At 66.3% G+C, this 27081-nt stretch overlaps 1 protein-coding gene across 3 annotated transcripts; it reads right to left on the reverse strand.

Annotated features, from left to right (window-relative positions):
* Positions 1 to 672: 672 nt before the first annotated feature.
* On the reverse strand, positions 673 to 24495 carry Gpsm1 (G-protein signaling modulator 1). Of its 3 annotated transcripts, none has more exons than XM_005408513.2 (14): positions 23615 to 24495; positions 17513 to 17734; positions 16616 to 16751; positions 16010 to 16152; positions 15578 to 15701; positions 15241 to 15356; positions 14592 to 14747; positions 13430 to 13538; positions 12912 to 13035; positions 8220 to 8290; positions 7390 to 7569; positions 3676 to 3829; positions 3190 to 3398; positions 673 to 2119 (listed from the first exon to the last, which is right to left on the reverse strand). In XM_005408513.2, the coding sequence occupies exons 1-14, from the start codon at positions 23680 to 23682 to the stop codon at positions 1913 to 1915; spliced, it is 2019 nt and encodes a 672-aa protein (XP_005408570.1). In that variant the 5' UTR covers positions 23683 to 24495; the 3' UTR covers positions 673 to 1912. The 3 variants fall into 3 exon arrangements, with proteins under 3 accessions (XP_005408570.1, XP_005408568.1, XP_005408573.1); XM_005408511.2 differs by lacking the exon at positions 23615 to 24495 and adding an exon at positions 19370 to 19621; XM_005408516.2 differs by lacking the exons at positions 12912 to 13035; positions 13430 to 13538; positions 14592 to 14747; ... (4 more) ...; positions 17513 to 17734; positions 23615 to 24495 and adding an exon at positions 11283 to 12612.
* Between the last annotated feature and the right edge of the window lie 2586 nt (positions 24496 to 27081).

Below are 27081 nucleotides of genomic sequence, written 5' to 3' on the forward strand. Positions count from 1 at the left end.
GTCCAGTCCTCGTGATCGGGCCCAGCACAGTGGTCACTGGCGTGACCCTCTGTCTAGCGTCCTCGCTGCCGGCACCCTCCCTCTCATCTTTGGTACCTGCTGTCCTCACTGGACCCCTCGTCCAGGGTCAGCTGCTCTTCAACCCAGGGGAGCCCTGGCCGTGTCTCAGCTGGCCTCCTGGGGGCACTCTTCTCAGGGAAGAGGGCTCAGTGGTTCTGGTCTGGACTGCGGGTGAGGGGTCACACATGTTGCCTCAGCCCCTCCTGGGAGGGGTGTGGTCAGAGCCGGGGCACAGGATGGCCGTGGCAGAGGGGCTGCCTTACTGGGACGTCCGGGTGCTTGTCCCCCAGCCTGCACCCGCAGGGTGTCACCCACCCCATGCACCTAGAGCTGCGCTAATGCTCCTGGACCAGCCCCATCTGGATCCCCATGGAGCTGGGCTCTGGGTTGCACCCCTTGTCCTGGGTGGCAACAGCAGGCCAGGCTGCTGTGAGCATCTGGCTTCTGCCACCTCTCCATGGGAGGCTGGGGCGATGGAGGTCGGTAGAGGCCTGGCGTGGAGCACACACACGCTCATGCGGGTGGGCTGAGCCCAGTCCCCGGTAACCAAGCAGGAAGGCCAAACCGGAGGCCTCCCAACGACCATGTTTGACAGCAGCATTCAAGGTAGGCTTGGATGGCAGTGGGCGTGTGACAAGTGCTATGTCAGGCTGGCACCTCTGGGGGACCAGTCCCCCCAATGCCGTAATGCCAGCAGGGGGCACAGTCACTTGGCAAACTTTATTTTTCAGGAGAAACAAAAGCAGACATACCTCTTGGTGGTGGTGGGGACCCATGGGCGACATGGCACACGCGAGTGAGCAATAAATACACATGTACATTCAAGTATCAGGCACCCAGCCCCAACCCCTGCTTCTGGGTCTCCCCATCGCCCAAGGTTGCCCCCTCTTGGAAGCAAGGTCACCATGCTGATGACCCGGCTGGTCTTCTAGCCTCGCTGTCCCCCTGGGCGGGGACCTTGTGGCTGCCACACGCCGTGGGGACCAAGGGGCTGTGTGTACCCCAGAGCCTGCAGGCAGGGGTCTGCACGGGAGCAGACAGCCACAGTCCTCAAAGTGGGGCCCGCCCAAATCTTGGGGTCCCCAGCATGGTGCTGCAGGCTGGGCCCTTCTGTGTGGGAGAAGGTGGTCATTGCCCAGCTGGTGAGGGGCAGGTGCGCATGGGGGGTCCCAGGGTCATGGTGAGCCATCACCACCCCAACTCAATGTGGCACTTGCTGTCAACCAGCACCCTGTGACCCGGTCTGTCTGCTCCAGGGGGTGTGGAGGATTGGAGTTGCTGCCCTGTTCGTCTTCTGTGTGGACGGGGCCGGGCAGGACCTGCCTGCCCTGCCTCTGGGCCAGGCTGCTTGTGCTGGGGGCTCTGCACTGCCGGACTCTGCCTCCAGTAGCTGGGTGGGAGGCGGAAGGCCGGAGCCTGGATGACCGCTGTCCTCCAGGACCAGCTGGGGACAGTAGCTGCCTGTGATGCTGGCAGCCCCAGGCAGTCTTCCCAGGGCTCCTCATGGGGCCCAGGGAGACAGTGGGTTTCACATTTGGCTGGGCACAGTGGAGCCTGGGAGGGGGTCTGGACAGCACCAGGGCTGGGGCCACGTGCTGAGGGCCCAGAGCAGGGCGGGGCGGGGCCTGCAGGAAGCCAGGGACCGAGCAGGGACAGGAGCACGCCTTCCCTCGTGGGCAGCTCCAGGCTGAGCGGCCCAGGCAAGGGGTGCTGGGTGGGGGGCTGTGCGCCCGGTGTCAGCTCAGTGGGAAGGGCTGGGGGACTCAGAGCTGGCCCTCAGCCGTGGCTTCCTGGGGGCCTGGCCATTGTGGGTATTGAGCTCCCCCAGCATCCAGAGGCAGGGTGCACAGCCTTAGCTGGCACCGGGCTGGCACTGCTGCGGGGGCTTGGGCAGCTCGCCGGCCTCCTGCTCCGGGCTCCCAGTGAGAGCCACGCGCTGTTCATCCATGCGCTTGGCCTGCACCCTCTGAATGAGGCTGAAGAAGTCCTCATCCGGCATGGTAGGGCCCCGGGGCAGCACGTCGGGTGGCGGGCACCGCTGGTCATCAATCCTGGAAGACTGAGCAGACATGGCAGGTTGCGGTTGCCTGGCCCTGGCCCTCGAAGGGCCTCTCCCAGGAGGCCTGGCTCGGGAGGGCTGGCTGGCGGGGATTCACTCCCTGTGTGCCCCAGCCCTGGCTGGCGGGGATTCACTCCCTGTGTGCCCCAGCCCTGGCGCTGTCTCCTGGAGCCATGTGCCCCCTAGCCAGAATGGGTTGAGTGATACCTGCTGGGCGGGGAGTGAGCCAGGCCCGGGACATGGCTGCTGGGGCCACCCTAGGGCCTGCTCCCAGGGCCTGCTGCCTCCTAGGCGCTGGCTGGGGTGTGGCCATCCCTTGGCACTGGCCTGGAGGGGCCCCGGGAGGCCTGGAGCACACAGCTCTGGAGCCCATGCTGACGAGCTTCCCGGGGCTTCCCCTCCGGCCGGGTGGCCAAGGCTTCGAGACCTGCTGGCTGGGCAGGGATGAGGTGTGGCCTGGGGGGCTCCCAGGCTTCTCTGCAGGGCCTGGAGCAGGAGGGATCGGAGCCGCTGCAGCTGCTGGCGCGTGCATGTGAGAGGATGGGGGGTTCTGGGTTTCTCAGAAGGGGCTGGCTTAAGGGTGGCTGCTGAGACACCTGGCTCACGGCCCCACTTCCGCCTCCTCTGTGGGAACGAATGTCAACTCTGGAAACGTGGGTCTTGCTCAGGGTGGCACCGCAGCTCCCACCCCCAGCCATCCAGTCTCCTGACCCCAAACCCCAGCTCTGCTCCCTGCCCGCTGTCAGGGTGCTTGTATTGCCGGCGGCCGGAAGTCTTCCCAGACCTGTGTGTGGGGCCTGGGCAGGGAGCAGGTTTCACATTTGGCTGGGCACAGCAGAGACAACGGCCAGCATGAGGGTCCCGAGGCTGGAGGGCCCCAGGCCTGGCCCCCATAGGCATCAGTGTCACTGGCCATGCCAGCCCTCTGCCAGCCTGTAGTCCCGTTCCCTGGATGTAAGGGGTCCTGGAACACGCCCTGAGACAAGGACCAGGGCCACTGTGGCCCGCCAGGCACCTCCCCTGCAGCTGGCAGAGCCCCCAAGCCCTGGGTCTCCCGGCTACAGGCCCACCTGATACTTGATGAGCATGTTGAAGAACTCGTCCCCTGGCTCCTGGGGGTCCCCGTCACTGCGGAGGTGGCCCACGTTATTGTGGGTGATGCGCAGGCCAGGCAGGCTGCCCACACTGGCCCGTTGGTCGTCTAGCCGGCGGCTCTGGGAGCTGGCAATAAGGTCGAAGAACTCCTCGGTCTGCGGGGAGGCCGTCACAGAGGGCTGGGCTGCAGGGGGCAAAGCATGAGACCTGGGCGGGGATTCACTGTGCTCCCAGGGACCTGGCCGCAGAGACCACTGACACTCCTGACGTGCATGTTTCAAGGGGTGGGGTGATCACCTGCTGCCCAGCTGCACTCTGGGGACAAGTATGGCGGGGCCAGCGCTTGGTGATGAGGGTCCTTTGCAGCTGGCCTGCTGCCCCTCACGGTGGCCGCTCATGGGCTTACAGGGTCCCATGGACCTGGAGGGAGACCTGGGGACATGGTCTGGGCCCTGACTCACCGACCCGCTCTTTCAGTGTGGCAGCCGTGGCCTCGGCAGCACCTGTTGGGCCCTCCTCCAGTGGGCAGCGCTGGTCATCCATGCGGCTGCTCTGGAACTTGCTCAGCAGGTCGAAGAAGCACTCCTCGTCTGAGGACGGGGCCCGAGGGATGCTCTGTGGGTGGGTGTGGGCATGTGCTCAGTGCACTGGCCATGGGCTGAGGTCAGGACTCTCCCTGTGCCCTTTGGTCAACACCCAGGCTACCACCCGCAGGCTGCTGCCTGCTCTCCCCGGCTGTGTCCAGTACCCTCCCGGCCTTGGCCATCCTCCCCTGTCCGCCCTGGGCCAAAGTGCACCTGTCCAGACCCCGGCACAGCACTGTGCGTGCCTGCGGACAGACAGATGGACAGACACATGAGCAGACCGTGGCAGGAGGTAGCCTGGGTGGCCACTACCGATGTGCTGGTGGTGGGCAGCATGGCAGGGACAGGCGACCGCACTCAAGCCAGGAGCCCTCCCAGGCATGCTGCCCTCGAGGTTTGGGTCAGTGGGTTACGGTGCCCTGGGGGGGCACAGGTGGGTGGGTCTGGACCCCCAGAGTGTGGGAGAGGCACCAGCACCCTGGCCCTCCTCCTGTAAGCCAGCGGTGGCTGAGGGCAGATATTGGGGGACAAAAACTCCCCGGTCCATGGGGCCCTCCACCCAGAGAAGTCCCCAGGGCAGGGGGGCTTCAGAAGTGCCAGGTCACCTGCCCCAGGCTGCCCCAAGTCCAGCACCAGTCCTGCCTGCCCCTGGGGTACGGGGCGCGCCTGGGACTCCGGCTGGCCTGGACAACAGCGAGCTATCAGTGGGGCCAGTGGAGCCTGGGCCAGGGTTGACACAGGCTGACCTGCCCTGGGGTGACTCTCCCAAGCCCAGGCAGGTTCCACCCGTGGGGGAGGGGCTGTAAAGCCTGACATAATCCCTGAGCCTGTGAGCGACCCTGGGCCTCACCTGGTACATCCACAAGGGGCATGGAGGCCTCCAAGGGCCCGGGGGTGGGGTGTGGTGGAGGGACAACAGATCAGGTCTGCAGAGTTTCGGCCAGCTGAGTGCTGGACACGGTCTTAAGTTTCTGCCACCTGTGGTCCGCCCATGCTGGAGATAGTCCTATGCCCAGAGGCCAAGGCCCAGTGGCAGGGGGTGTGCCTGTGTGTCCCTGCCCTGGCTTAGCACCGGGCTGAGGGCCCGAAGGTGATGTTGGAGACCAGCTGAGGGCGCATGGGCAGGAGGCAGTCACAGCTGGAAAAGGAAAGCCTGCCCACCTGGGGCCTGCAGGTCCGCCCTCCCCCACCGTGCCCCGGGCTGTCATCCCGACTGGGAGAGAAGGGGAACTGCCGCGGGACCCTCAGCCGGGCAAAGGATGGCCAGGAGCTGCGCAGACGCCGGCAGGGAGCTGTGGGCCCCTGACCCAGCCAGACAGGGCAGGTGGGGTGGCTCAGTCAGCTCCCCCAGATGACCCAGCCGGGCCCCTCTGGGAAAGGCAGGATGGGGGCGCCCTCACCTCCGTGCCAGCCTCCCTGGCAGAAGTGATGCATGCAAAGGGGAGCAGGGTTTGCCCCAGGGTCCCCTGGCCCTACCCAGGGGGGTGGCTGGATGTCACAGCAGTGTCATGGCCAGGGCCCGGGACCTGTCAAACCCCTCCCCAGCCGCTGGCCAATTCTCCTGTGTGTGAGGGGTGAAGGACTAAGGCCCCGGTACAAAGCCTGGCTGGGTGGGCTGCCGAGGAGGCCCCCTCGCCTCCACCCTGGAGCACAACTCTGAGAGCACCACAGGGTCCCAAGAGGGCCTCCCCGCACCCACCCTCTCCTTTGTCCCCAGCCCTGACTCCATCTGAAGTTCCCAGAGCCCCTCCTAGTGTCTGGCTACAATCTCCCCTGCTTTCCTTTAGGCCCAGTTCCTAGGGAGGGGGGCACGCACTGGTCAAGTCCAGCCCATTTGGGCCAGCGGAGACCCCTGAACCCCCAGCCTCTCCTGGGCGAGGGACCCCACACTCACACGGGACCACGGACTCCTTCCTGCAGCAGCAGCAGAGAGCTGCACAGGGCGCCTGGCCAAGTGCAGCCTGGGAGGATGCCAAGATGCCCAATGCCACCGCCGCCAACACCTGCCCCGAATGCCAGGCGCTGCCTCACCGCCGCTGCGGGGCCCCGTGTTCACTCGATGCTTAAATAGGACCCAGGGCGAGGGCTCAGCCCCCCCAGCGCCGCCCTTGCTGGATCACACACAACACCCGAGAGTGCGCGCTCAGGCTCACACACACATACACACACACACGCACACACGCACACACCCGCGCTGCTCTGTAAACACTTCCCCGGGCTCCTGAGCGCAGCAGTGCGCCCCTCGCTCCCCCGCGGTGTGGGCGTCACCGGGAGGCAGGCGGCGGGGGAGGACAGCGCCTTGGAAAGCCCTTTCCCAGTCCCCCCTGCCCTAAGGTGGGCTGAGGGAGCAGCCCACCCCCAGACAGGCCCCACGGGTGACCCTGGCTCTCTCTGAGCCTGGCGGCCCTCAGCACTCAGTATGGCCTGAACCCTATGCCGGGAGGGGGTGGCTGGTGATGGCGGCCCTCGGGGCTCCTGTGAGAAACAGGCTGCACCTGAAGAGGCCTGCTGGTCCCCAGGGTCCCAGCCATCTTCCTGTGACGGGAGCGGAGCAGGAAGGAAAGTCGGGGCAGCCTCCCTGCGCTGGAGGGAAGGGTGGGCCGCAGGCAGGCAGGCAGGCACGGAGCTAAGAATACCCAGCACGCCCACGGCCTCTGCAGGCGGGGGCACTGATTAGGCCCGAGGAGGGGGTTATTTTTAGGCTAATTTCTCAGAATTGGAACCCCGGTACCTTGCATGGGGTCTCCGAGCTCTCCTCCACACCTGCACCCCACCTCTGTGCACCCTGAACTCCACTGGCTCCCTTCTGGCCCAACCACCACCTGTGTCCCGGCTTCCATCCATACACCTGGCCATTTGGCCCCACCCATCCGCTGCGACACTCTATCCCTGGGAAGAGCTCCTGCCCAGAGGATCCAGGCTGTGCAGTGGGCCCTGGCGGGGTGGAGTGGGGAGCCCTGGGTGCACTCAGCTTCCCACTGTCCTCCATCAAAGGCTCTACTGCCCCAGCTGCATCCCTCACGTGATCCTGAGTGTTTCCCCGCTGTCCTACCCCTGGCCCCTGCATAGGACAAGGAGAGCCACACACACAGGCTGCTGCCTAGCAGGAGCTGCAGCCCCCAGGTGCCCCCAAGCTGGGCCTGACCTCTCTGCTGGGATTGCTGACTGCCCTAACTCCCAGGGCCTCCTGTGGGGTCACAGGGCTGGGGTTCCTGCTGGCTGGACCTGAACCCCCAAGGTAAGAGGACCAGCTCCCTCAGCCAGGCCCTTGTCAGGAACATAGCCCTGCGCCGGGCGTGGTGGCACACACCTGTAATCCCAGAACTCAGGAGGGTGAGGCAGGAGGATCGCTGTGAGTTCGAGACCAGCCTGGGCTACAAAGTGAGCTCAAGGCCAGTCTGAACTTCCAAAATAAAAACACAGCCCTGTGACTCGCAGATGGGTCTGGAGGCCCAGGGAGGCGGGGGAAGGGGCAGAGACAGACTGAGGCCCGAGAGTGCCAGGCAGCCACCAGAGCCCCTGCCTTCCCGGAGCGACCAGGCCAGCCTGGCCTCCACAGTGCCCGTCCCCGGCCTATCCGAGGGCACCTACCATGCGGGGCACCTGCACACGGACGTCAGCACTGTCCAGCGGGGAATGGCTGCCCTCCCGCGGCCTCCTTTCGCTGGTGTCCGGCCCTTCCTGGTACTTGCGGCTTCTCACCGGAAGGGGCAGCGCGTCCCTGCCTGGCCCCCGCCAGTCCCCAGCATGGTACATGTCTCCATTCTGCTCCTGGGGAGAAGGAGGCAGCGCATATGTCTACGGGGACGATTCTAGCCAACCTCCCCGGCTCAGGATGGCCTCAGGGTGCTGCTTCCTCCTCCAGGACGCCCAGGACCCAGGGAGGAGAGGAAGGGCGGGGTTGGGTACCAGGCTGTTGGCCTTGTTGCTCGGGCAACAATGGTGACCACAGTGGGCCTGAGCCTGGAGCCCGTGCTGGGCCCTGCAGGCGTCCACACCCAGCCCACGCTATAGCGGAGGAAACACAGGCCACAGGGCCGCACAGCACCATACTGCATCCCAAATCTGTGCGTCCGGGGCTTGCTGAACCCCGCCGGCCTCCTCACGGCTCCTCACCAGCCAAGCTCTCTTCTCTTCGGGCAGGGTCCGAGTGGGCAGGGAGCAGGCGGGAGCCTGTGGGGCTGGCGCTGGGTGGGAACATGGGTAGGAGCACCCTATCCCAGAGCCACGGCAAGCAGGAGGGCGGGCGATGGGGGCTGTGGCAGATGGGCCGGGCGGGGCCTGCGGCCACCAAGGGTACATTTGTCTCCCAGCAGACAGGGCTGGGCCAGGCCGTGAGAGCTCGGCAAACAGGCTCCCCAGGGTCATCAGCCCACCACCGCAGCTGGACGCGGCCCTCCCGTCCACCCGCACCCGCTCACCCGCTCCGGGGGCAGCCGCAGCAGGTCCCAGGCCTCCACACTCAGCCTCTGTGTCCTCTTGGGTCTGGCGCCTGCAGACAGTGCGGCCGCATCAGCAATGTTAGCCTAAGCCCGGGGCCAGCAACGAGTGGCCAGCCCCCACTGCAGCGAGCGCTGTGTCCCTGGACAGTGGCAGCCAGGTGGGAGTGCCTGGGCTTGCCCCTCCCCCAGGACAGTCCTGGAGCACAGGGCCCTCGTCCCGACCATGTCCCAGGCCCCCGGCACAGCAGCTCCCGGGGGTCCACCTGGCTCATCTTCCTGCCATTGGCTCCCCTTCTAAAGCCACTGCACAGTGGCCTGGGGCAGACAGGAGACTCGGAGTCCCGCCTGGGCAGCCCACGCCAGGGCGGAGGGGACCAAGGCCCCAGATGAGCCCTGGGTCAGCCATGCAGGGCCTTCCCAGGGACAATGGCCTGCAGCAAAGGGACACTGGGTTCCCGGGCACTGGGCAGCTGTGGTGGGCAAGGCGGGGCAGAGCCAGCCTCCACTCCTTTTCGGACCTGTCCCCAGTCATAGGACCCCATGTCCTCGGCCACAGCAGAGGGCGAAGGAGCAGCCATCCGGCCAGAGACTGACCAGATGCATGCTTGGTGGTAGAGCTACTGAAGGGCCCAGGTAGCTGGACAGCCCCTGACCTTCGCCCCAAACTGTCCCTAGATGGGGCAGGTGCAGCCCCGCCCTGGGCCCCAGTACCATCCCTGCCCACACAGTGGCTCTGGTAGGAGCTTTGGGAATGTGAGTCTGGCTTCAGGTGCTGCACATGGAACAGGACACAGGGTCTGGGGACAGCCAGCCTGGCAGGGTACCCATGCAAAGGGAGCCCAGACTCTGGCAGAACCAAGACCAGGGGTACCCAGCCAGCCACAGGGGAGGTGGCACACACTCCCGCTGGGAACGGGGGTGGAGAAAGCCGGGCAACTCGAGGACCCCAGCCTCTACACTGCCCCCTATGGCCACCCATGAGGACCCTTGTGCCCTCCCCGAACTGGCCTCCTGGGCGCCATGCCCCCCTCTATCCAGACATGTGAGGGATGCAGGCAGGTGGGTAGACACCAAGTACAGGAAAGGGTGGCACACCCACTGGTGCCAGGACACTCGTGGGACAGGGCCAGGCACTGCACACCTGGGGCTCGCCCCACGCCTGGCACGGTCAGCCAGACCTCTCCTGGCCATTGGCCTGGAGCTTAAAGTAAGTGCCCAGGGCATCCTAGGAGGTAGGCAGTAGCTATGAGTGGCAGGGACAGGTGGCACGGAGAGGCAGTGGTGTGGGGGACCTGAGGATGCCATCCACCTTCCCTGTCCCTCTTGCGGCTCTGACAAAGCCACTCCTCGCCCCTGTGCTCCAGTGGTCAAGAAGTGAAGTGACCTCCACTTGGGGACGGCAGGTGCTGCTATGGAGGGGTCTGACTGGGAGGGGGCCAGGCGCCTCCGGTATATACCAACGCAGCCTGGAGCGACCAGCCACCCCCTGCCTGCCACCCCCTGCCTGTCCACCCAACCAGCCCCTGGCAATAGGGCTCCGAGGGTCCTCCCTGCCTCCCGACCCCGGCGCACCCTGCTGGAGCTGGGGCAGCTTTGTGCTAAGGGGACAGGATAGGTAGGGGGTTGGGGTTCTGAGGGGCAACCCAGTCCCTGGTTAGGGGGCAGTCCTGAGGGAAAGACAGTGGTCGCTCAAGCTCCCCAGAGCCTGGGGACCCCACAAGGCACAGGACAAGGCTGCCCAGGAGCTGAGGGCCTTCACTCACCACAGCCAGCGGCCCCCGCTGTCCCACACCCTGCACGGCAGGGCCCCGCTTGTGCCTGGCCTGTGCGTGCTGTGCCACGCTGCACAGGCGGACACGGCCCATCCGAGCTTCTCCCGCGCCCGCGTCTGGCGACCTCCTCCCTGTGGCCGGTCGGGCAGGGCGGAGGCTCCTGGGCCCAGCTAAATGCACCCTCTGTCTGAAGTCTACCAGGGCCCGGCGCGACTGGCCAGTTTCAGTGGCTGAGCTGCCCTGGGGGCCCCTGCTGGCTTCCTGTCCCTCTCGCCTGCCCAGGAGAGGTCTGGAAGGCTTCCTGGCCCCGCCAGCGTCTCTGTCCCAGGCGGGCTCCTGTGTCCTTTGCACGGGCAGCACACCCGCCCTGGCCAGCCAAGGGCAGCTCCCCTGGGCCCCAAAGGTCTGAAACCTGGCTCCCCACCCTCGCCAGACTGGGTCAATCGCTTGTCAGCCCATGACGGCTGTCACTGTCCCTGCCCTGTCCACAGTGCCCAGCCTGTCCTCAGTCCCTTCTCTACAGAAGGTTAGAGATAAGGTGAAAGCCGGCTAGACTGCCTCCACCCGCTGGTCCCGCCTTCTGTGCTCTGTGGGAACAGGACATGTGGGGCCTGAGGAGATGGGGTCACGTGCTGTTGCCACCATCACAGGGCACAGAGGGGTGGAAGATGCCCCCCATGTGGCCCAGAGGGCAGCCCAGGCCCACTGGGGACAGGGCAGAGGACAGAGCTCCACAGGGACCAAGCGGGCTCCCTCTTCCCGTCACACACTGCTCCCCGCTCTGGTGGCCCCCAGTCCTCGACGGCTGGGTGGGGTGGGGCAGTGAGCTGCCACGGAGGCCCTGCCCATTGGGGCGCATGTGGGGGCCTCTGCTGGCCGGGCAGGGCCGGCTCCCGGTGAATAAAAGTCACCCGTGGTCATCAAGTAGGAAAAGCAAGCGGTGCTGAACACCGGTCTCGAGGCCAGCAGCCACCGCTGGGCCCCGTGTCCACTGCAGCGCGACCGTGCACCCCTCCCACCCTCACCCTGCTAGGTTTGCAAATCTCTGCCACCACTGACGCCCGCCTCACTCCCCAAGCCCCAACTATACGACTGGCTCTGGACATGCAGCTGCCCATTGCAGCCCCCGGCAGTTTCTGGAAGGCAGGGCCAGCACCCAGCACCCAGTGCTGCAGGACTGACCATGTCGCCTCTGTAAAAGCCACTCAGCACCTGGCCCCCGAGAGTCCACACTCCCCATGGCCCCCCAGGCCCTGCCCCTGTGGCTCACCTGAACGGAGGGCTCGCCCAGGGCCACCCAGACTCTCAGGGGCCAGGCCTGTCCTCAGCAGCTGCATCCTGGGGCTGGAAACCCCCAGGCCCAGTGGTAAGGCTGCCAACCCGCTGCCTCTGAGGTGTCCTCAGGCAGGACAGACGCTGCCAAGTGCCCACAGCGGCCCTGCCGCCACTGCCCCGCGGGAGGAGGCTTCTGTTGGCCCTGGTGGGCAGGGCCTGGCACTGGATCAGGGCAGAGCATGAAGGCGGGGCAGGAGGACAGAGCGGTCTTGTCCTCGGCTGCTCACCCGTGACGTGCCCCCTTTCCTGGCTCGGATGAGGAGGATGCAGAGCTGGCCGCCTCTGTGGGAGCTCTTCCAGGAGCTGCCAGCCCCGCCCTCACCCTCTGCCGGGCTTCCAGTGGCCACGCTGGCCAGGGGACACAGGGCAGGGGCTGAGCCAGGGCACTGGACAGAGAACCTCAGCCTGGGACACACTACATCCCGGAGCAGGGGAGGGGATGGGTGTGCCACACGCCACCCCACGCCCCACCCCTCATCCAAATGGCCGCGCCCAGTGGAAGCTCTGGGGAGGGACCCGGCCACCTCTCTGCTATCAGCGCCCTTCCCAGCGCAGGAAGGGCGGAGGAGGAAAACCCCTCACGGCGCACAGAGCCCTCACTGGGGTCCTGGAGATCAAGGCGGGTGGGCATCCCAGGAGCACAGCCTCTGGGGCCCCTGCTCACCTCCCCCCAGCTCAGCACGGCACCCTCACCAGCCGGCACAAGAAGTAATCTGTGTGCTCTGCGGGGAAGGCTCTGTCCTTGGGTGAGCTGGTCACTGACCTGGTGGATGACCAGCAGGCTGTGAATGAGGTCACCGAGTGGCCTCTGCTGCCCTATCTAGGGCTGCGCCCGGTCTGATCTGCACACGGAGCACGCTGCCAGGCCCCTGGCTGAGCCTCACTTGGCACCATCCCCTGCGGGGAGGCCCTGGTCAGGAACACTCTGGCATGGCTGCGGGCAGCAGTGGCCTTCCTGCTTTCCCCGCGGTCAGCCCTGTGGTACCACTAGGATGGTGGGTCCGAGGGGCCCAGAGAGACCACAGGTCCTTGGTGTCAGGGGACAGTGGAGACCTTGCCGGAGTGGGCGGGTGTCCAGCCAGCCACCCCTTTCCTCACGTCGCCCCTGCCCCTGGAACCCCCGTTCTGTCCCATCTCTAATCTCCCCTGGCCCCTGAGCTGCCCATGGTAACAAGGCCCCTGCCTGTGTCTCTCGCACCTTGGACTCCTCGCATCTCCCTAGCACACTTCCAGGCCCCTAGCTGTCTGTCCACTCGCCCCACCCCCACCGTCTGCCCTGACAGGGGCCAGGGTCTCTGAGTCTGGGCCATGTGAGGCAGGACAGGAGGACACTCGGCTGTGGGCACCTGCCCGGGGTTGGGGAGCTCACTGCCTCCTGGTGGGCTGTCCTTCCTGAGCAGCCAGCGCAGCACCCACACCCTGTCCCCTGTACCCAGGGACCCGGCACAGGGCTGGGGCTTCACTCCCCGATACCCCTCCCGCCAGACCCAAGCCCGGACGCGGCCCTGGCCAGGCTGAGGGTGGAGTGTAAGGAACGGGGCCCCGGGCCTCCGCGGGGACTCACCTTGGGCCTCGTAGCCAGCCAGGTCCGGCTTCTCTGTGGCGGCTGGGCTGCTCAGCGGGCCCAGCGCCAGCTGCAGCTGCGCTACGTTCATGCGGGCCGTCAGCTCCCCGTTGCGGTCCCCGATCTGCGTGAGCAAGCGGGGGTGAGTGGGGAGCTCTGATCCCAGAAGGGCTGTAACAGGCCCGGTGCACTGCCACTGTCCTGCTGGACAGCCTGGGCTGGCCCTGAGAGTGGAGTGCAGGGGTCTCTCCTGGGCATCCCCAAAGCCCCTGGACAACCCCACAAGCGCTCAGGCTCTCAGGCACCCTGGCCTGCCCTGCAGCAGAGACCCGAGGGTCCATGCTGTGGGGGACCCTCTGGACGGGCCCTGCTGCCCCCGTGGCCTGGTTCCACCGGGGTAGGGGCACGAGCAACAGAAGGACCCACAGGGACTTAATACCCTAGGGCGTAGGCGCGTGCTGCCCTGCGCTGGGCAGGACGAGAGACTGGCAGGGATGCAGTGCATGGCAGCCGCTCACCTCCTGGGAGATCTGCAGGTGCTTCTTGGCGAAGGTCAGGGCCTGTGCCGGGCTCCCCATGGACACGTACGTGTTCCCCAGACTCCAGCATGCTCGGCCCTCGCCCACCCTGCAGAGAGAAGGGTCCACACCTGTGCTCCCTACCTGCCCGCCACCCCAGGAGAGCCCCTCAGGGGCAGCCTCTACCCTGCAACCCCAGGTGACGGCAAAGGTCACCACGGGCCCCAAGACCGGCAGCACTGAGAATGTGGCAGGACAGTGCATCCTAAGTGCGGCAGCCACAGGCCAGAGCTGCCCACAGGCCAGGGCCTCCTGAAAATCCCCACCACCAGGGAGCAGCCCTAAGCGGATGCAGGAATCCCATTCCCTCAAAACCATTAGCACAACAGGACTCTGTGGTGCACACCTGTATCCCTTGTACTTTGGAGGCTGAGGCAGGAGGATCACAAGTTAGAGCCCAGCCTGAGTAATATGTCTTTATCGATACCCAGTCTCAGGGGCTGGGGATTTAGCTCAGCGGCAAAGCGCCTGCCTGGCAAGCGCAAGGTCGTGAGTTCGGTTCCCGGTACCGGAGAAAAACCAAAAAAAAAAAAAAAGAAAAAACACCCAGTCTCAGAAAATAAAGTATAGAAGGGGTTGGGATGTAGCTCAGTGCAACGGCCCTGGGGTTTGATACTCACACAACCCCAAACAAAACTCTGGAAAAGCCTGCATGTGAAATGGCTGCTTCAGAGCTGGTTCTGCCCTCAGGGGGGCTTTTCAGGCCCTCTGGGCAGGGCCAAGGCAGGGGTTGTGTGTGTGTGTGGGGGGGGATGGGGAGCACGTGGCTCAGATCTGCGTCTTGGTTCGCCCCCTAGTGGCCAGTGTGGCAATCACCCCCGAGCTCCCTCAGCCCTAGGGTGGGCAGCCAGGTCCCTAGGCCATTTGATTTCCAGTCCAGGGGAATCCTCCTGAGCGGGGCTTAGCCACTGCACAGGGAGGACTCGGTGGCATTTACACTGTCCACATCCAGACATCTCCATTGTCCCAGGGGCTCTGTGTCCCCAGCCCTGCTCCAGACAGACTCTCGCCTGTCTCCCAGGGTGATGTTCACACAGACATGAGAGGCTTGGGGCCCAGGGGTCCCTTTTGTGCCCTGTGGCAGAAGACTGAGGCCCCACACCTGTCAGCCAGCTCCTGGGCGATGAGCAGGTGCCGCAGGTGGAACTCGGCCGCGCGCTCATAGTCCCGCAGCAGCGTGTAGGTGTTGCCCAGGCTGTAGCAGGCCTGCGCCTCCACCGCCTGGTCCCGTAGCTGCCGTGACAGCTGCAGCGTCTTCCTGCGGAGTGGGCAGAGGGTCAGCCCCGGACAGACAGAGGGGCAGAGGGCAGCAGAGGGTTCCTGGTCCCTTCCGTGGAGCGCCAGGTGCGGGTGGAGGTGTGCGGTGGGGAGGGGGCCTTCTAGGGACCAGCCCTAGGGCCCACCCTGGGTCTCTCTGGCTGTGTCCTTGTCCTCCAGGGGCCACGACAGATGCACCTGGGTCCCCACCAACGTTGTGGAGCCCAAGCATTCTGCTGGCGTGGGGGGGTGTGCCCCCAGGATGGCCACACCCTCTGCTCAGGGCCTGAGATGGGAGTTCAGGGCTCACAGCAGGGCCTGCTCCACCTGGATAGCCCTGCTCCATGGGCAGGAGGTCCAGAGAACTGCACAAGCTGGGGACCCCTGTGAATTGCAACTGTCTGGCCTTCCCTGTGCCACCAAGGGCCCCCCAGCTCTGAGGGAGTCCTCTCCTCCCTTCCCTCCCCCACCACGGGCCTGGGGGAGCCACCTACTTGTAGTACTCCGCAGCCACGTCGAAGCACCCCAGGAAGATGTGCGCGTTGCCCAGGTTACTGTAGGCCCTTCTCTCAGCCGCCTTATCCCCAAACTCCTTAGCGATGGCCAGGCGCTGCAGACAGACCGGGCCGGGGTCACAGAGCAGCCCTGGGCCCTGACAGGACCGGCAGGTGCTGCCCCTCACCCAAGTTTCACACCCCATGACTGAGTGCTGGGAGGCAGACGGGAGCCCCAGAATCTGGTGCAGGTGGAGCAGGGGTAGGTGGGCCCACCAGCCCTACCGGGCCCCACCCTAATGCAGCCCACCCAACGCACAAGCCCGTGTGCAAGCACCTCCTTGTGGAAGGTCGTGGCCTCCGTGAAGTTGCCCAGCAGGTAATGGGTGTTGCCCAGGTTGCCATAAGCCCGGCCCTGCGCGGCACGGTCACCCAACTCCTTCACCAAGCACAAGTTCCTCCTGGGGGCAGAACTGCATGAGCCCCCTCCCCCGGAGCAGCCATGCCCCACCCACCCGGGTAGAAGGTGAGGGGGGTGCTGGCCTCTCCAGAGGGGGCGGGGCGGGGGCGGCTGGACGGGCTCCCGGGCTCCAGTGCCTCTGAGCTTGGCGTCTGGGGTTTGGTGAGGGCCTGACAGGTGTGATGGGCGTGGGGGAGCGAGGGTGTGGCTGGGAGGGGCCGTGCCTGGGGCTGCCGCTCATTCTCAGGGCCCACACAGCCCTGCAGAGCCCCTGCTGCGCGGGCCCTGCCGTCCGAAGTGCCTGCTTACTCGTAGAACTCCGAGGCCCTGCACAGCGTCTCCCGCACCTCGGGCGGCAGGTGCCCAGGATCCTGCGCCGAGTTCCAGCAGAGCTGCTTGCCCTTGGCGTGGTGCACGTTGCCGATGTTGTACAGCGCCCTGGCCTCCCCGACCTGTGGGCGGCATGAGGGGTCTGGGCGTGCCTCTGAGGTCCCCCGTGTGCCTGTGTGCCCATCCCCTGGCCTACTGTCCCAGGCCAAGGAGCGGGGACAGAGGAGCCCAGCTCTGCTCCTTCCCTGCTGCCTGCTGGGGTGGTAAAGATGGCCAGGCCCTCAACTGGCCCCTGAAACTTGCAGACTCTGCCCCTGGACCCTGGGGAGCCGAGTGAGTGAGGACATGAGGTGGGCGGTTTGGGCGGCCGGGACCCGGCCCTGACGGTCAGCGTGAGCTGGAAGTGGCCCCCAGTCCTGAGGGACCTCGGACTGCTGTCAGTGGGAGTCACTGTGTCTTCCCTCCTGCAGGGGACACACAGTGGGGCTGGATCTGGACACAGCTGGGGCGGGGTGGGAGGGGCCGGCAGCCCAGCAAGCGAACATGGCCACCTCCCTCGTCCGCCTTCTGGGGACGACAGCCTACCTTGTCCCCCTGCTCCTGGGCAATGTCCAGGTGCCGCTGGCAGCAGACCACAGCCTCATCAAATCTGCCCAGGACCTTGAGTGTGTTGCCCAGGTTCCCGCTGGCCTTGGCCTCCCCCATGCGGTCGCCGATGGTCCTGGAGGGCAGGAAGCAGTTAGGGGCCAGGCTGAGGACCGGCCAGGCCTGAGAGGCAGCTTGGGGCTGACGTGAGCCTGTGTCCCCTGCGTGACACTGAACAGGGACCCTCGGGGTGGGCGGGCCTGGCCTGAGGGCAGCCATGGGCTTGGGTCCCCGGCTCAGAGTCGCTTCCTCTGCTGGGCCAGGCTGGGGCAAGCCCCCTGCCCAGAGTGTTAACCCCATAACTTAAGCAGTGAGACTGGCTGCCTGCTGCCAGCACGGACCCCAGGCCCAGTGCTGAGGGCAGGGCTGGGGGACATCTCCTCCTCCTGGAGGTTAGAGCAGGAAGCATGGAGGGGCACAGCATGGGCAGAGGAGACCCTACAGAGCCCACGGGTGGTGCTGGGGAGTGGAGGGTACGGGAGGGAGGCCCCAAGCCCGTGGAGCTTGGTTCCCAGGGAGGACAAGGGTGCGGGGTGCCGGCCTGGCCACACCACCGCAGAGGCGAAGGGGGCATAAAAAATGAGCCAGAGTCCCAGACTACGGAAGGCGCGGGCGAGACTTCCAGGTGGGTCAGGAGATACCTGGGGACACGGGGACAGTCAAAAAAACAGATGCGGAGCCCTGGCCACACCCATGCTCACGTGAATAGGCACATCTGGCTTGACAACAGCCACCAGGGCCCTCCTAACCTGGCCCCCTGGCTGTCTGGCCCCGGCAGCTGACCATCACAGCCTCCCAGCTGTCCATGCCCGTGATGGGCCCGTCCCTGGCGCTCACCGGGCCAGCAGCAGGTCGTGTCTGTGGAACTGCAGGGCGCGGCCGTACTCCTTCAGGTAGAAGTAGGCATTGCCCAGCTGGCTGTAGATGGCGCTCAGCGTCTTCAGGTCCTCTGTGCCCACCTGCACTGCCGCCTCGAAGAAGGCCACGCCCGCCTTGAAGTCACCCGCCTTGCACAGCCGCTCACCCTCCAGAGCCAGCTCCAGGCACGAGGCCTCCATCCTGGGGGAGACAGGAGCGTCACCCGCACCCCCACGCGGCCACTTGGCACACCGCTCCCCGGGTCTGGGCCACCGCTTGCGCCCTGGTGAGCACCCAGCGCAGCTCACCTCTGACCCAGCCTCCCTTCTGCCCCAGCCACCAGGGCCAGGCGCGCCAGGCAGAGGTACGAGTCAGGACCACAGGAGCCCCTTGGTCACCGCACCCTGCTCGGTTTTGGCCAAGCTTGGTGCGGGAGCCACCGCCCAACGCCTTTCCTCCATATCCGGTGGCGCAGGCTGAAGGGCCACAGCTCTGAGTGCCCTGGCACCCTGGGGTCAACTCTGCACCACCCACCGGGCACCAGGGAAGCCCGGGGTCACAGGGTGGGACCTGATCCCCAGGCAGGACCCCACCCTCCAAGCAGGCTTCCGTCCACTAGCAAGAGGTCTGCGGCGCAGGGTGGCAAGTCTGAGCAAGGGCCCCCTCGCCACGGGCTGAGCAGCAGCTGCTGCTGCACTGGCTGGGAAGCGTCCGTGACAGAGAGGCCGCAGTGTGTCCCAAGCTGGCCCCGCCCCTTCGTGGCCAGCCCAGCACCTGCCCCCAAGTCCACCCATGGCCCTGTGGGGGTCACAGACCTCGGTGCCACTGCCCTTGGTGGAGGCTACGAGAGATGAGCCCCTCTCCCCTGGGGCCTGCCAGCCTGGGGACCCAGGCCTTGTCCTGTCCTGGCAGTGTCTCCTCCGCTGTCTTCAACCTCAGGGCTCCCTGCACGCACCCCGTGAGCCCTCCTCAGGGCAGGGCTGCAGGCACGTGCGGCTCTTCCCTGGAGAGGGCAGCAGTCCCTTCCCAGGGCAGGGTGGACCTGGACTTGGAGTGCTGGGAGCTTGTCGCCCCTCACAGAGGATCTGGGACCCTTGGCCATTGCCCAAGCAGTGCCAGGAGGCTGGGCCCTGGCTGGAGTGGCACCTCCCATGGCCACGGGTGCCTGTCTGGCCTCCCTGCCAGAGGCAGTGGGGTGGCATTCACCTGGGCCCATGGCCAGGCACTGCCCCCGAGGACTGCAGAGCCTCAGGCAGATGTTGCACATGGGGCACTGTCGCAGCTCAGGTGTGCAGGTGACCGCAGGGTCCCTGCCTTGAGGACAGTGAGCTCCTCACCTCCACAGTGGACGCTGACTGGGCTGGGGATCCCACCTCCACCTGCTCCCCATAGAGGCCAGCAGAGCCCTTGGGGAGCCAAGGTCAGGGATGAGGCCAGCCCTGCCTGCAGCCCCCTTCCCCAGAGGGCCTACTCTTCTGGGGAAGGTCGTCCGGATGCCATGTTGGTCACAGAGCCCACGGTCACCATGGCAACCAGCCACAATACAGCCCCACTCCTACAGCTGGGGCCATGCACAGGTTTCTTAATTAAAGCCTGTTTGTCTCTGCTGCCTAGAGACAGCCGGCCCCTTGCCACCATCCTTCCAGGACGTGGTCTGGTTGGGGACAAGGCCTGGACTCAGAGCAGGAGGCTTCTCCCTCAGGAAGACCCTGGGCCGGATGCACGGGGAGGGGCACGCAGGGGCTTTGTGTGGCCGGGGGATGCCTGCAGGTGTCCAGGCCAGGGGCCCTTCTCGAGACGCCAAGGGAGCCTCCACTGCCCGCCAGGCCGGCCCACCTCTCCCTCCGCACGTTCCGCATCTTCTGCACATACAGCCACAGCTCCAGGCCCACGGGCAGCAGCAGCGGGCGCGGGCGGGGGGCACCGTACACCACCTTGCACACAGCCTTCTCTGCCAAGCTCAGGGCCAGCGGCTGGCCCTCCATGGCCGGGGCTGGCAGCACCGGGCTGCAGCTTCTCTCCGGCAGCCTCAAGATGCCCTGTCCCCCGGCCCCAGGGTGGTGGGCTGGAGGCTCAGGGCCGCAGCTCTCGAAGACCCGGGGCAGGTGCACTGGGGCCTCCGTCCCCTGCCTGACCCGGATTGAGGGATCAGGAGCAGCTCAGAGGCCAATGACACTGTCGGGGAGGCTGGGCAGGGCCAGGGACCAGCACATAATCCTCCTGCCTCCTGTGGGGGCCGGGCGCCGAAGCCAGCAGCCTCCAGGCTGAGTGGTACTGGCCACCTTGCATTATCGCCAACTCCTCAGGAAGCTTATATGTGGTCCAGCCCTGTGGCCAGCTCTATGCCCCGACCCTGGTCCTTGGAAGGCCGGGGCTGCCTGTACTAGGTGCTGAGCAGCCCCTGCAGCACCTGCCTGGCAGCGCTGGAGCCTGAGCCAGCATGGAGAAGCTGGGGTTCTGGGCAGGGCTGGCACCCAGCCCTTCCTGTCCTCTCAGGACCCCATGTCCAATACACTGCTGACCTGGGCCAGCCTGGCCTGACTGCGGCAGTCCAGTTGGCCCCAGGATAGGTGCCCGGCACAGAGCAGGCTGAACTGACATAGGACACAGAGTCCTCGACACTCCACCTCCTGCTGGGCCATCTGAGGTAAGCACCAGGCCCCGGTTAGCCAGTGTGTAGGCCACATCGGCTAGGGCAGGCCACCCCTGGCCAATGAGGCTATCCCCAACCACCCAGGCCCTGGCCTCCTCCTCCTCAGCTCCCTGGCTCCACATCCTGAGGAAGCTGAGCACAGAGCCCTCCCGGGGCCTGGGCAGATCCCCCAGGGCAGAAGGAGACACCGGGTCCAGCTTCAGGGGCTCCAAGCGGCAGGTTCTTGGTCTGAGGCCCCCAGCCCGCCCACCCAGGGGTCCTTGAGGCTGAGAAGCTGAGTGAGGAGGGCCAGCTCAGAGTGAGCAGGATGGTGGGGAGGGCCCTGCAGCCTGAGGCCACCGTGGAGCACTTGGAGCAAGACCCCAAGTGCTGCAGGCCCTGGGCACTCCCTGCTCCCACTCAGGCTAGGCCATGGTCCACACTGGGACGGCTCAGTCAGGGTGGGGCGAGGACTGGGCCACCTTCTCCTGGCCAGGCCCTTGGTTTCCCCAGACCCCACCAAGCCAGCTCTGCAGGGCCCCCTGCCCTCCCTGTCCCTCCACAGCACGTCTGGCCTTGGTAGACCCCGTTGGTCTCCTGTCACGATACCTGAGCATACCAGGGATCCCAAGAGGCTGCAGCCACCCGGGCTGGGCCGTCTGGAGCCCTGAGGCCCTGAGAAGGCCTGTGCACTCCTAGGGCTCCCAGAAAGCCCACTCTCACGCCAGAGGTGGGGTTGGCAGGGGAAGGTTCACAGCCCCCATCAACCACGCCACCCAGCTCTCTGCCTGGGATTTGCCACCTCGATGAGCTGAGACGCTGCTTAGCGGACAGGCAGCAGCCACCTCTCCGCCTCCCTGGAGAAAGACCCTGCCCCTGCGGGCAACCAGTCTAGCCTGACTGCCCCACCCGGGGGTCCCACCCCGACTCGCTCCCCCGACCCCCTGGCAGGATCGCTCCCGGCGCCTCTCTCCGAAAAGAGGCGGCCAGTGCCAGACCACAGCGGCCAGGAGCCACGGCGCTGTCTGCCAAGCCTCTTTGGCTGCCTGCCAGTGTCCCAGTCAGTGGAGTGGCCAGTGTGGCTGCCGTGGCCACCACATCCTGTGTCCCCACCACCAGGCCTCTGTACCAGCCCAGTGTCCCCGGGGGAGCCAGCAGTCCACAGCCGTGCACCCTTTGGCTCCATGGCATCCTCCCGTGGGCATCTCCACCAGGCTGGACCCTCTGCCCATCCCCTGGTCTGAGGCCTCACCTGCCTCCTCTTCTGGGGCACAGGATGCTGGGAACAACCCTCGAGACCCTGTTCACAGCAGACCCCTGTCCAGTCACCCCAGAGGGCACACTGAGTGAGACCCTTCAATACCGGGGCAGGGAGAGAGCTAGAGACGACAGGGCGGGCAGCATGGCGGGAGCAGGAGTCACTGGGGGGTGGGGCAGACCTAAAGGTCACCAGCCTGAGGAGGCCAGGCCAGGACATGAGGGGTGGGGGAGGCACCGCCCAGGGACCCGTCAGGGGCAGTGCCCGGGCAGGGGGGGCAGGGGGCGGATGGCGAGTGCCTCCTTAGGGAACCACCCAGGGTTCCTTCTGACAGAGCTGACCTCTTCCCAGGGCGGCTGGAGCACTTGGATGCTGGCCCAAGGGGTCGGGAGGCCAGGAGAGGAAACTGGGCCCCCTATCCCAGGGCCCTCCTCCCAACCAGGGGCCCCATGCTGACCCCACCTTGGCCCCCACTGCTCCTAGCTCCCCAGATCCCCTCCCGCCCAGCTGGGGATTCTGTGTGGCCACTGGGGGCGCTCACAGGGCACCCCCGGCCCACTTTGGTGTGCTGTTCAGGCCCAGCTGCCTCCTAGAATCAAAGCCCCTCCATGCGGGGTACGACGCTTGTCCCCCAAAAAGTGCAGGGCTCCTTATCCACCAGGTGTCACGCGCCCAGGGGCCACAGTCCTGGCTCCCGTGCCGCAGCTGACTGACTGGAGTTGGAAGGGGACAGATGACACGTGGACGTCTTTCTTCCCTGCCTCAGGGGCCCTACTGAATCTGATGCTGCAGGACCCTGCCCATAGCCCCTGCCCACTACCGGCCACCTCCGTGTCCTCCACGTCCTCCTGGCCCCCAGAGCCAGTTCTGGCCAGGAGTGGGCTGCCCAGCCCACTGGGACCCGAGGCAAGGCCCAAGTGCCCTCCTTGGAGGCTCGGGCTCACTCAGCCAGAGTCTGGGCCTGGCTCAACCCTTTGTGGAGGAGCGGATGCCAAGCCAGCCCAGAGCCTCTCCAGGTGTCCCTGAGTGCTGTCCCGCCTGGGGAGGGCTCCCCAAGGTGGGCTTGCCCTGCACGTCCCCATGGGACCCCAGACTCCTGGGGTCCTGCAGATGACTGACAGGATGTTGGCTGTGGCCAGCCCCTGTGGTCAGCCTGAGGGGCACAGCCGCCCCCTATCCTGCACAGCTGGCTGACCCCTTGTTAAATGCCAGCCCTCAAAGCCCCCACACTGGGGAGTGTTCCTGGGGGCCTCCTGGTCTGTGGCCAGGACCCATCCTCCGGCCCCTCCTCTGCATGGCCCAGCTCTGACCCAGAGATTGCACAATGGGGGCTGTGTCTCCCCAGCGGCAGAACACAGAAAGGTGGGGTGGCGCGCCTCCTCTGGTGTGTCGGGCAGCATGGCTGGGTCAGTCTCCTCGGGGCCAGCAGTGCAGCGAAGCCCCCAGGCCTCAGGGTGGCCAGAGGGAAGGGTACAGTGGTTCTTGAGTCAGGGCCAAGGGCCATGGCAGAGAATAGCCTGTCTCAGCCTCTGCCATGGGGTTGTCACTGAGGATCACCCACCCAGCCCCCAGGCCTGCTTGGTCCTGCCTGCCTGAGATTTGAACAAACTGGCAGCACCTGGTCCACTCAGGGGACTCAGCCCCGCCGGGCACCACCTTGGGGAGCATCCTCCATGGGCCGGGAGTCATGGGCAGGCAGGTGTCACCCGGGCAGGGCCACTCTGACATCCCCAGCTGCCAGCTCACCTGTGGTCTGCTTAGGGCAGATGTCTTTGCTGGCAGGTACACGCCCACCTGGTGGCGGCTCCTGTCCCGGACCAGCTGGCCTGGAGCTCGGGGTGGCCAGGGAATGGGAGAGCCCCAGCTGTGACTCTGGTCTCTGGTTTCTAGCCATGCCACTCCTGCCCCGGGTCCCGGCAGTGCCAGGCTAGAGAGGGGCCTCTGGGCAACAAGCCCCGTACTGTGCCAGGCCCTGGGGCCAGCAGAGCCAGGAGGAGAAGCTGCATCCCCTCCGGGTCCCTCTGGGCTGGAGAGGGGCTGAAGGCAGAGCCTCTGTTGCTCGACCCCCGCACCCGGCCGGCAGTGGCCAGGGAGGCGCGTCCCCGGTCACGCTGCGCGCCACCAAGTGCCGCCGCCTTTGTTCCGGGCTGGCCGCCCCCGCTCTCCCTCCGCTGTCCTGTTCCCCTCCTACCTGGAGTAGAGGCGCCTGGCAGCAGGGCCCGGGAGCTCCTCGGCCGCGGGCGGGGCCGGGCCTGCCATGGGGGGAGCAGAGAGCGCCGCCCCTCGCCCTCTCCGCTGTCCGCGTTGCCGCCTGTCCGAGCTGAGCGTCTGCGACCGCGGGAGGAGCTGAGGAAGTGATGTGCGCGGGGCGCCCAGGCCCCTCCCGCTGCCACCGTGATGTCACCGCCGCCCGCGTGGAGGGGAGGGCAAGGCAGGGGATGGGCGCCCACCGCAGCTGCTACCTCGGCCAAGCCTGGGGCAGGGTGAGGCGCGTGCAGCCCCCAGCACCTGTGGGCAGGGCGTGCAGAGGCGGGGCGGACTGTGCAGGGCTGCCTGTCCCCACCCCTGGGAGCCTCTCTGGGCCGTGAGCCCTGGATGGCCACGCAGCCACCTGCACCTGCAGCCCCGCCTCAACTTGCTGGGCAGGTGCCCTCCCTGGGACCCCCCTCCGTCCCTTCTTGTCCAGCCCTGGCCACGGGGGGCGGGCCTTGGGGTGCTAGCTCCTGCCTAGCGGGGGGCCTGATGGGGGACACAGGGGACCCTGGCCTGCCCCATCCCCTGATGACCACACTCAGGGTCTCGTGCAGCCCTTTCTGGCCTTGGCCTCCTGCCCGGGAAGCGGTGCTTCAAGAGAGGTGGGGAGAGCAGCCACTGCCGGCCCAGGGCCCCGTGCCCTGAGTTGGCTGTGGCCTCCTCTCCCTGGCCAGCGTGGGCCCAGGGCGGCCAGCTGGTGTGGTCTCACTTCTGGCTCTGTTCACCCGCTCCCGAGTCTTCCTGGTGCAGTTGGGAGACCCCAGCCCCGGAGAGTGGCCGCGTCCTGCGGTGGCGGCCGGAAGTGGCTGCATTCCTCCCGAGCTCCTCCCTGTGCCTGGCCCACCAGGAGCCGCCCAAGGCCACACGAGGGTGAGCCAGACCTCAGGCGGATGTAGCCCGCAGCTCCGTGGCTTCAGGCAAGGGAAAATGGCAACAGAAATAAACACGAGATAAACAGGGGCTGTGGGCCCTGCACCGGTGCACTCTGCCCAGGAAGCATGGCAGCTGGCAATGAGAGACATCTGCCTGGATGGCAGGAGCCAGCAGCCCTCACCCTGCCGGGCCAGTGGGCAGCACAGCGGGGAAACTACCTCTGTTGACCGGAGCCCCGGCTCAGACCCCCAGAGTGGGCCAAGGGCAGTGGGCTTCAGGCCGCAGGCTGCCTCCTTGTCCCCAAAGGACATCGCCACCCTGGCAGCGGCTGCCGTGGGCCCAGCCATGTGCTGCTGCATGACAGAGGCCCCTGGGACCAGAACCAGCCCAGAAGCCCCTGCACTTCCCTGAAGAGCAGGAGGCAGGAGCCGGTGCCGGGGCTGAGAGGCCAGCTTCGGATGGGAGCTGTCACCTTGCCATCTCGCCTGGCCCACGGGGACAAGGTCCCTGCCCCTGCACTGCACAGAAGGCTGCCTTCTGCCCAGAGAGATGACCTGCAGATGGACCATGCCGAGGAGGACACCTAGTGCCAGGCCCACCTGCCCCAGGGGTCCCTGAGATAACAGGAATGGCCGGGGACCCCAGGGCACCCACTGCCATCCCTGCTTCCTGCCCAGATTCTGCGCGGTTCACACCTGGCACTCCCACCACTCCGGGCACGTGCTGCCCAACCTGCAGAGCCCCCTTGGGCTGTGAGCACCTCCTTCGGGTCCGATAGGCCCGGTTCCCAGGGGCGGGGCTTAGAGCAAGGAAAGACAGTCAGGCCTGTGGCACCTCCTTCCGTGTGCCAGGCGGGCAAGGCAGCCACCCAACCAGGCATTCCGAGCGAGCACCTGGGGCTGGCATCATCTCGGGCCGTGCCCAGCCCTGCTGGTGGTCAGCACCGGCTGCCTCCACCTGCAGTCACCTGCCCGAGATCACTCAGCACCACGGGCCACGCCAACCCGTTTGAGGGTGAAGCAGCCGTGACTCGTTCACGGCCAAGCTTTGTTTTTCTGAGCACCTATGTCACCTGGTCCTCGACTTGCTGTCCTGGGTGAGGCTTGTGCCCGGGGGCAGTTTCGGGGTCCCTGACTGAGCCCCCTAGCGTGAGGAGGCCTGGGCTCAGGAGAGGCAGATAGTCAGGCTGGCAGGGACCTGGGTGGGGCCTGGGTGGGGATGGCAGCAGGGCTGTCCCCAGCCACCCAGGGACAGAGCCCCGGCACAGGGGCCCTCAGGACCTGTGGCCCCAGAGCCCTGAGGCTGGCAGGGCCAGAGTGGGTTGGAGGGTCCGCGGCCGCACCCAGTCCTCCTCAGGAGGCTCCCCCAGGGCCAGTGCAGGCTGGGACATCCCAGGCGTCCAGCAAGGACCAGGCTCAGCCCACACTGACCAGCTCCTGCCAGCTTCTGCTGGACTCCAGGCAGAGGGAAGAGGTGGCTGGGGAGTGGGGACGCCCACAAACACGCACAAGTGCACACGAAGTAACAAGAGCCCTTGGCTCCCCACCACTTCCAGACCTCTTGTGAGCCTGAGGGAGGACCTGTCCGCTCTTCCCATGGGGATGCATCCTCTCCACGGCCCCGGCCCCTGACTGCGTCACCGGTGCTATTTCCTGTCCCGGGGGACTCGAGGTCCCTGGGGTGTGGGGCTGCTAGGCACAGGAAACGGTCTGTCCCACCCACGAGGCCCTGAGCATCACCCTGGTGGTGACACACGTGCACCCAGGAAGTGTCTCGACGCCACCGTGTCAGCGCGGGACGCCCGGCCACACAGCATTCCTGGGGCGCTTGCTGGCAGCGTGGGCTCCGTCACGGTCTCATGCCCGGGGCCATGGGAGCAGCGGGCACCAGAAGCCGGCCCACATGCCTGCTTCAGTGGGGCTCATCCTCAGCCGGCTCCAACCCGTGTGCTGGGGCCGGCCCACGAATGACGGAGGTCTGCGCGAGGGCGGGTCCAGCTCCCAGGCCTGGCTGTGGGGTGTGAGGTGGCAGAGGCTCCCATCCCAGCTCCTTCCTGGCTGTGCAGGCCACTCCCGTGGGACGCAGAGGCCTCCGTACAGTGGGACCTGCTCTCGGGACATGGGGGGCATACTCGGGGCTCGGCAGCATCCAGTTCCCACCACCTCACGCTGTCGCCTCCAGGGCTGTTGAGAGGCCCGCACCCTGGGGTGGTGACACCAGGCAGAGCTGCGCCCTCACTGTCCCTGAGATGGAAGTCCAATGCCTCCATGGGGGCTCAGCAGGGGTGTCCCTGCTCCCCATCCCAGTTCTGCATCCACGGCCTCCTCTCTCCCCTGTGACCCTTCCGTCTCTCACAAGCACACGTAATCTGGTGTTCAAACCACCCTCACCTAGGATGATCTCATGATTCTTTGTCCAATTTTTTTTTTGTTTTTGGTTCTTGAGACAGAATCTCACTGTGTAGCCCAGGCTGGCTTCAAACTTGTGGCAATCCTCCTGCCTCAGCCTCCGAGCCTGGGGATTACAGGAGTG

This window comes from Chinchilla lanigera, unplaced genomic scaffold, assembly GCF_000276665.1.
Source record: "Chinchilla lanigera isolate Chin_1 unplaced genomic scaffold, ChiLan1.0 scaffold00112, whole genome shotgun sequence".
NCBI lineage: Eukaryota > Metazoa > Chordata > Mammalia > Rodentia > Chinchillidae > Chinchilla > Chinchilla lanigera.

Coding starts and splice junctions, on each gene's coding strand:
- Gpsm1 (XM_005408511.2), bottom strand. CDS start 19,518: ATGGAGGGCCAGCCGCTGGCCCTGAGCTTGGCAGAGAAGGCTGTGTGC. Junction 17,735..19,369: donor CGGAACGTGCGGAGGGAGAG/GTGGGCCGGCCT, acceptor TGTCTCCCCCAG/GATGGAGGCCTCGTGCCTGG. Junction 16,153..16,615: donor CCCAGGAGCAGGGGGACAAG/GTAGGCTGTCGT, acceptor TGCCGCCCACAG/GTCGGGGAGGCCAGGGCGCT.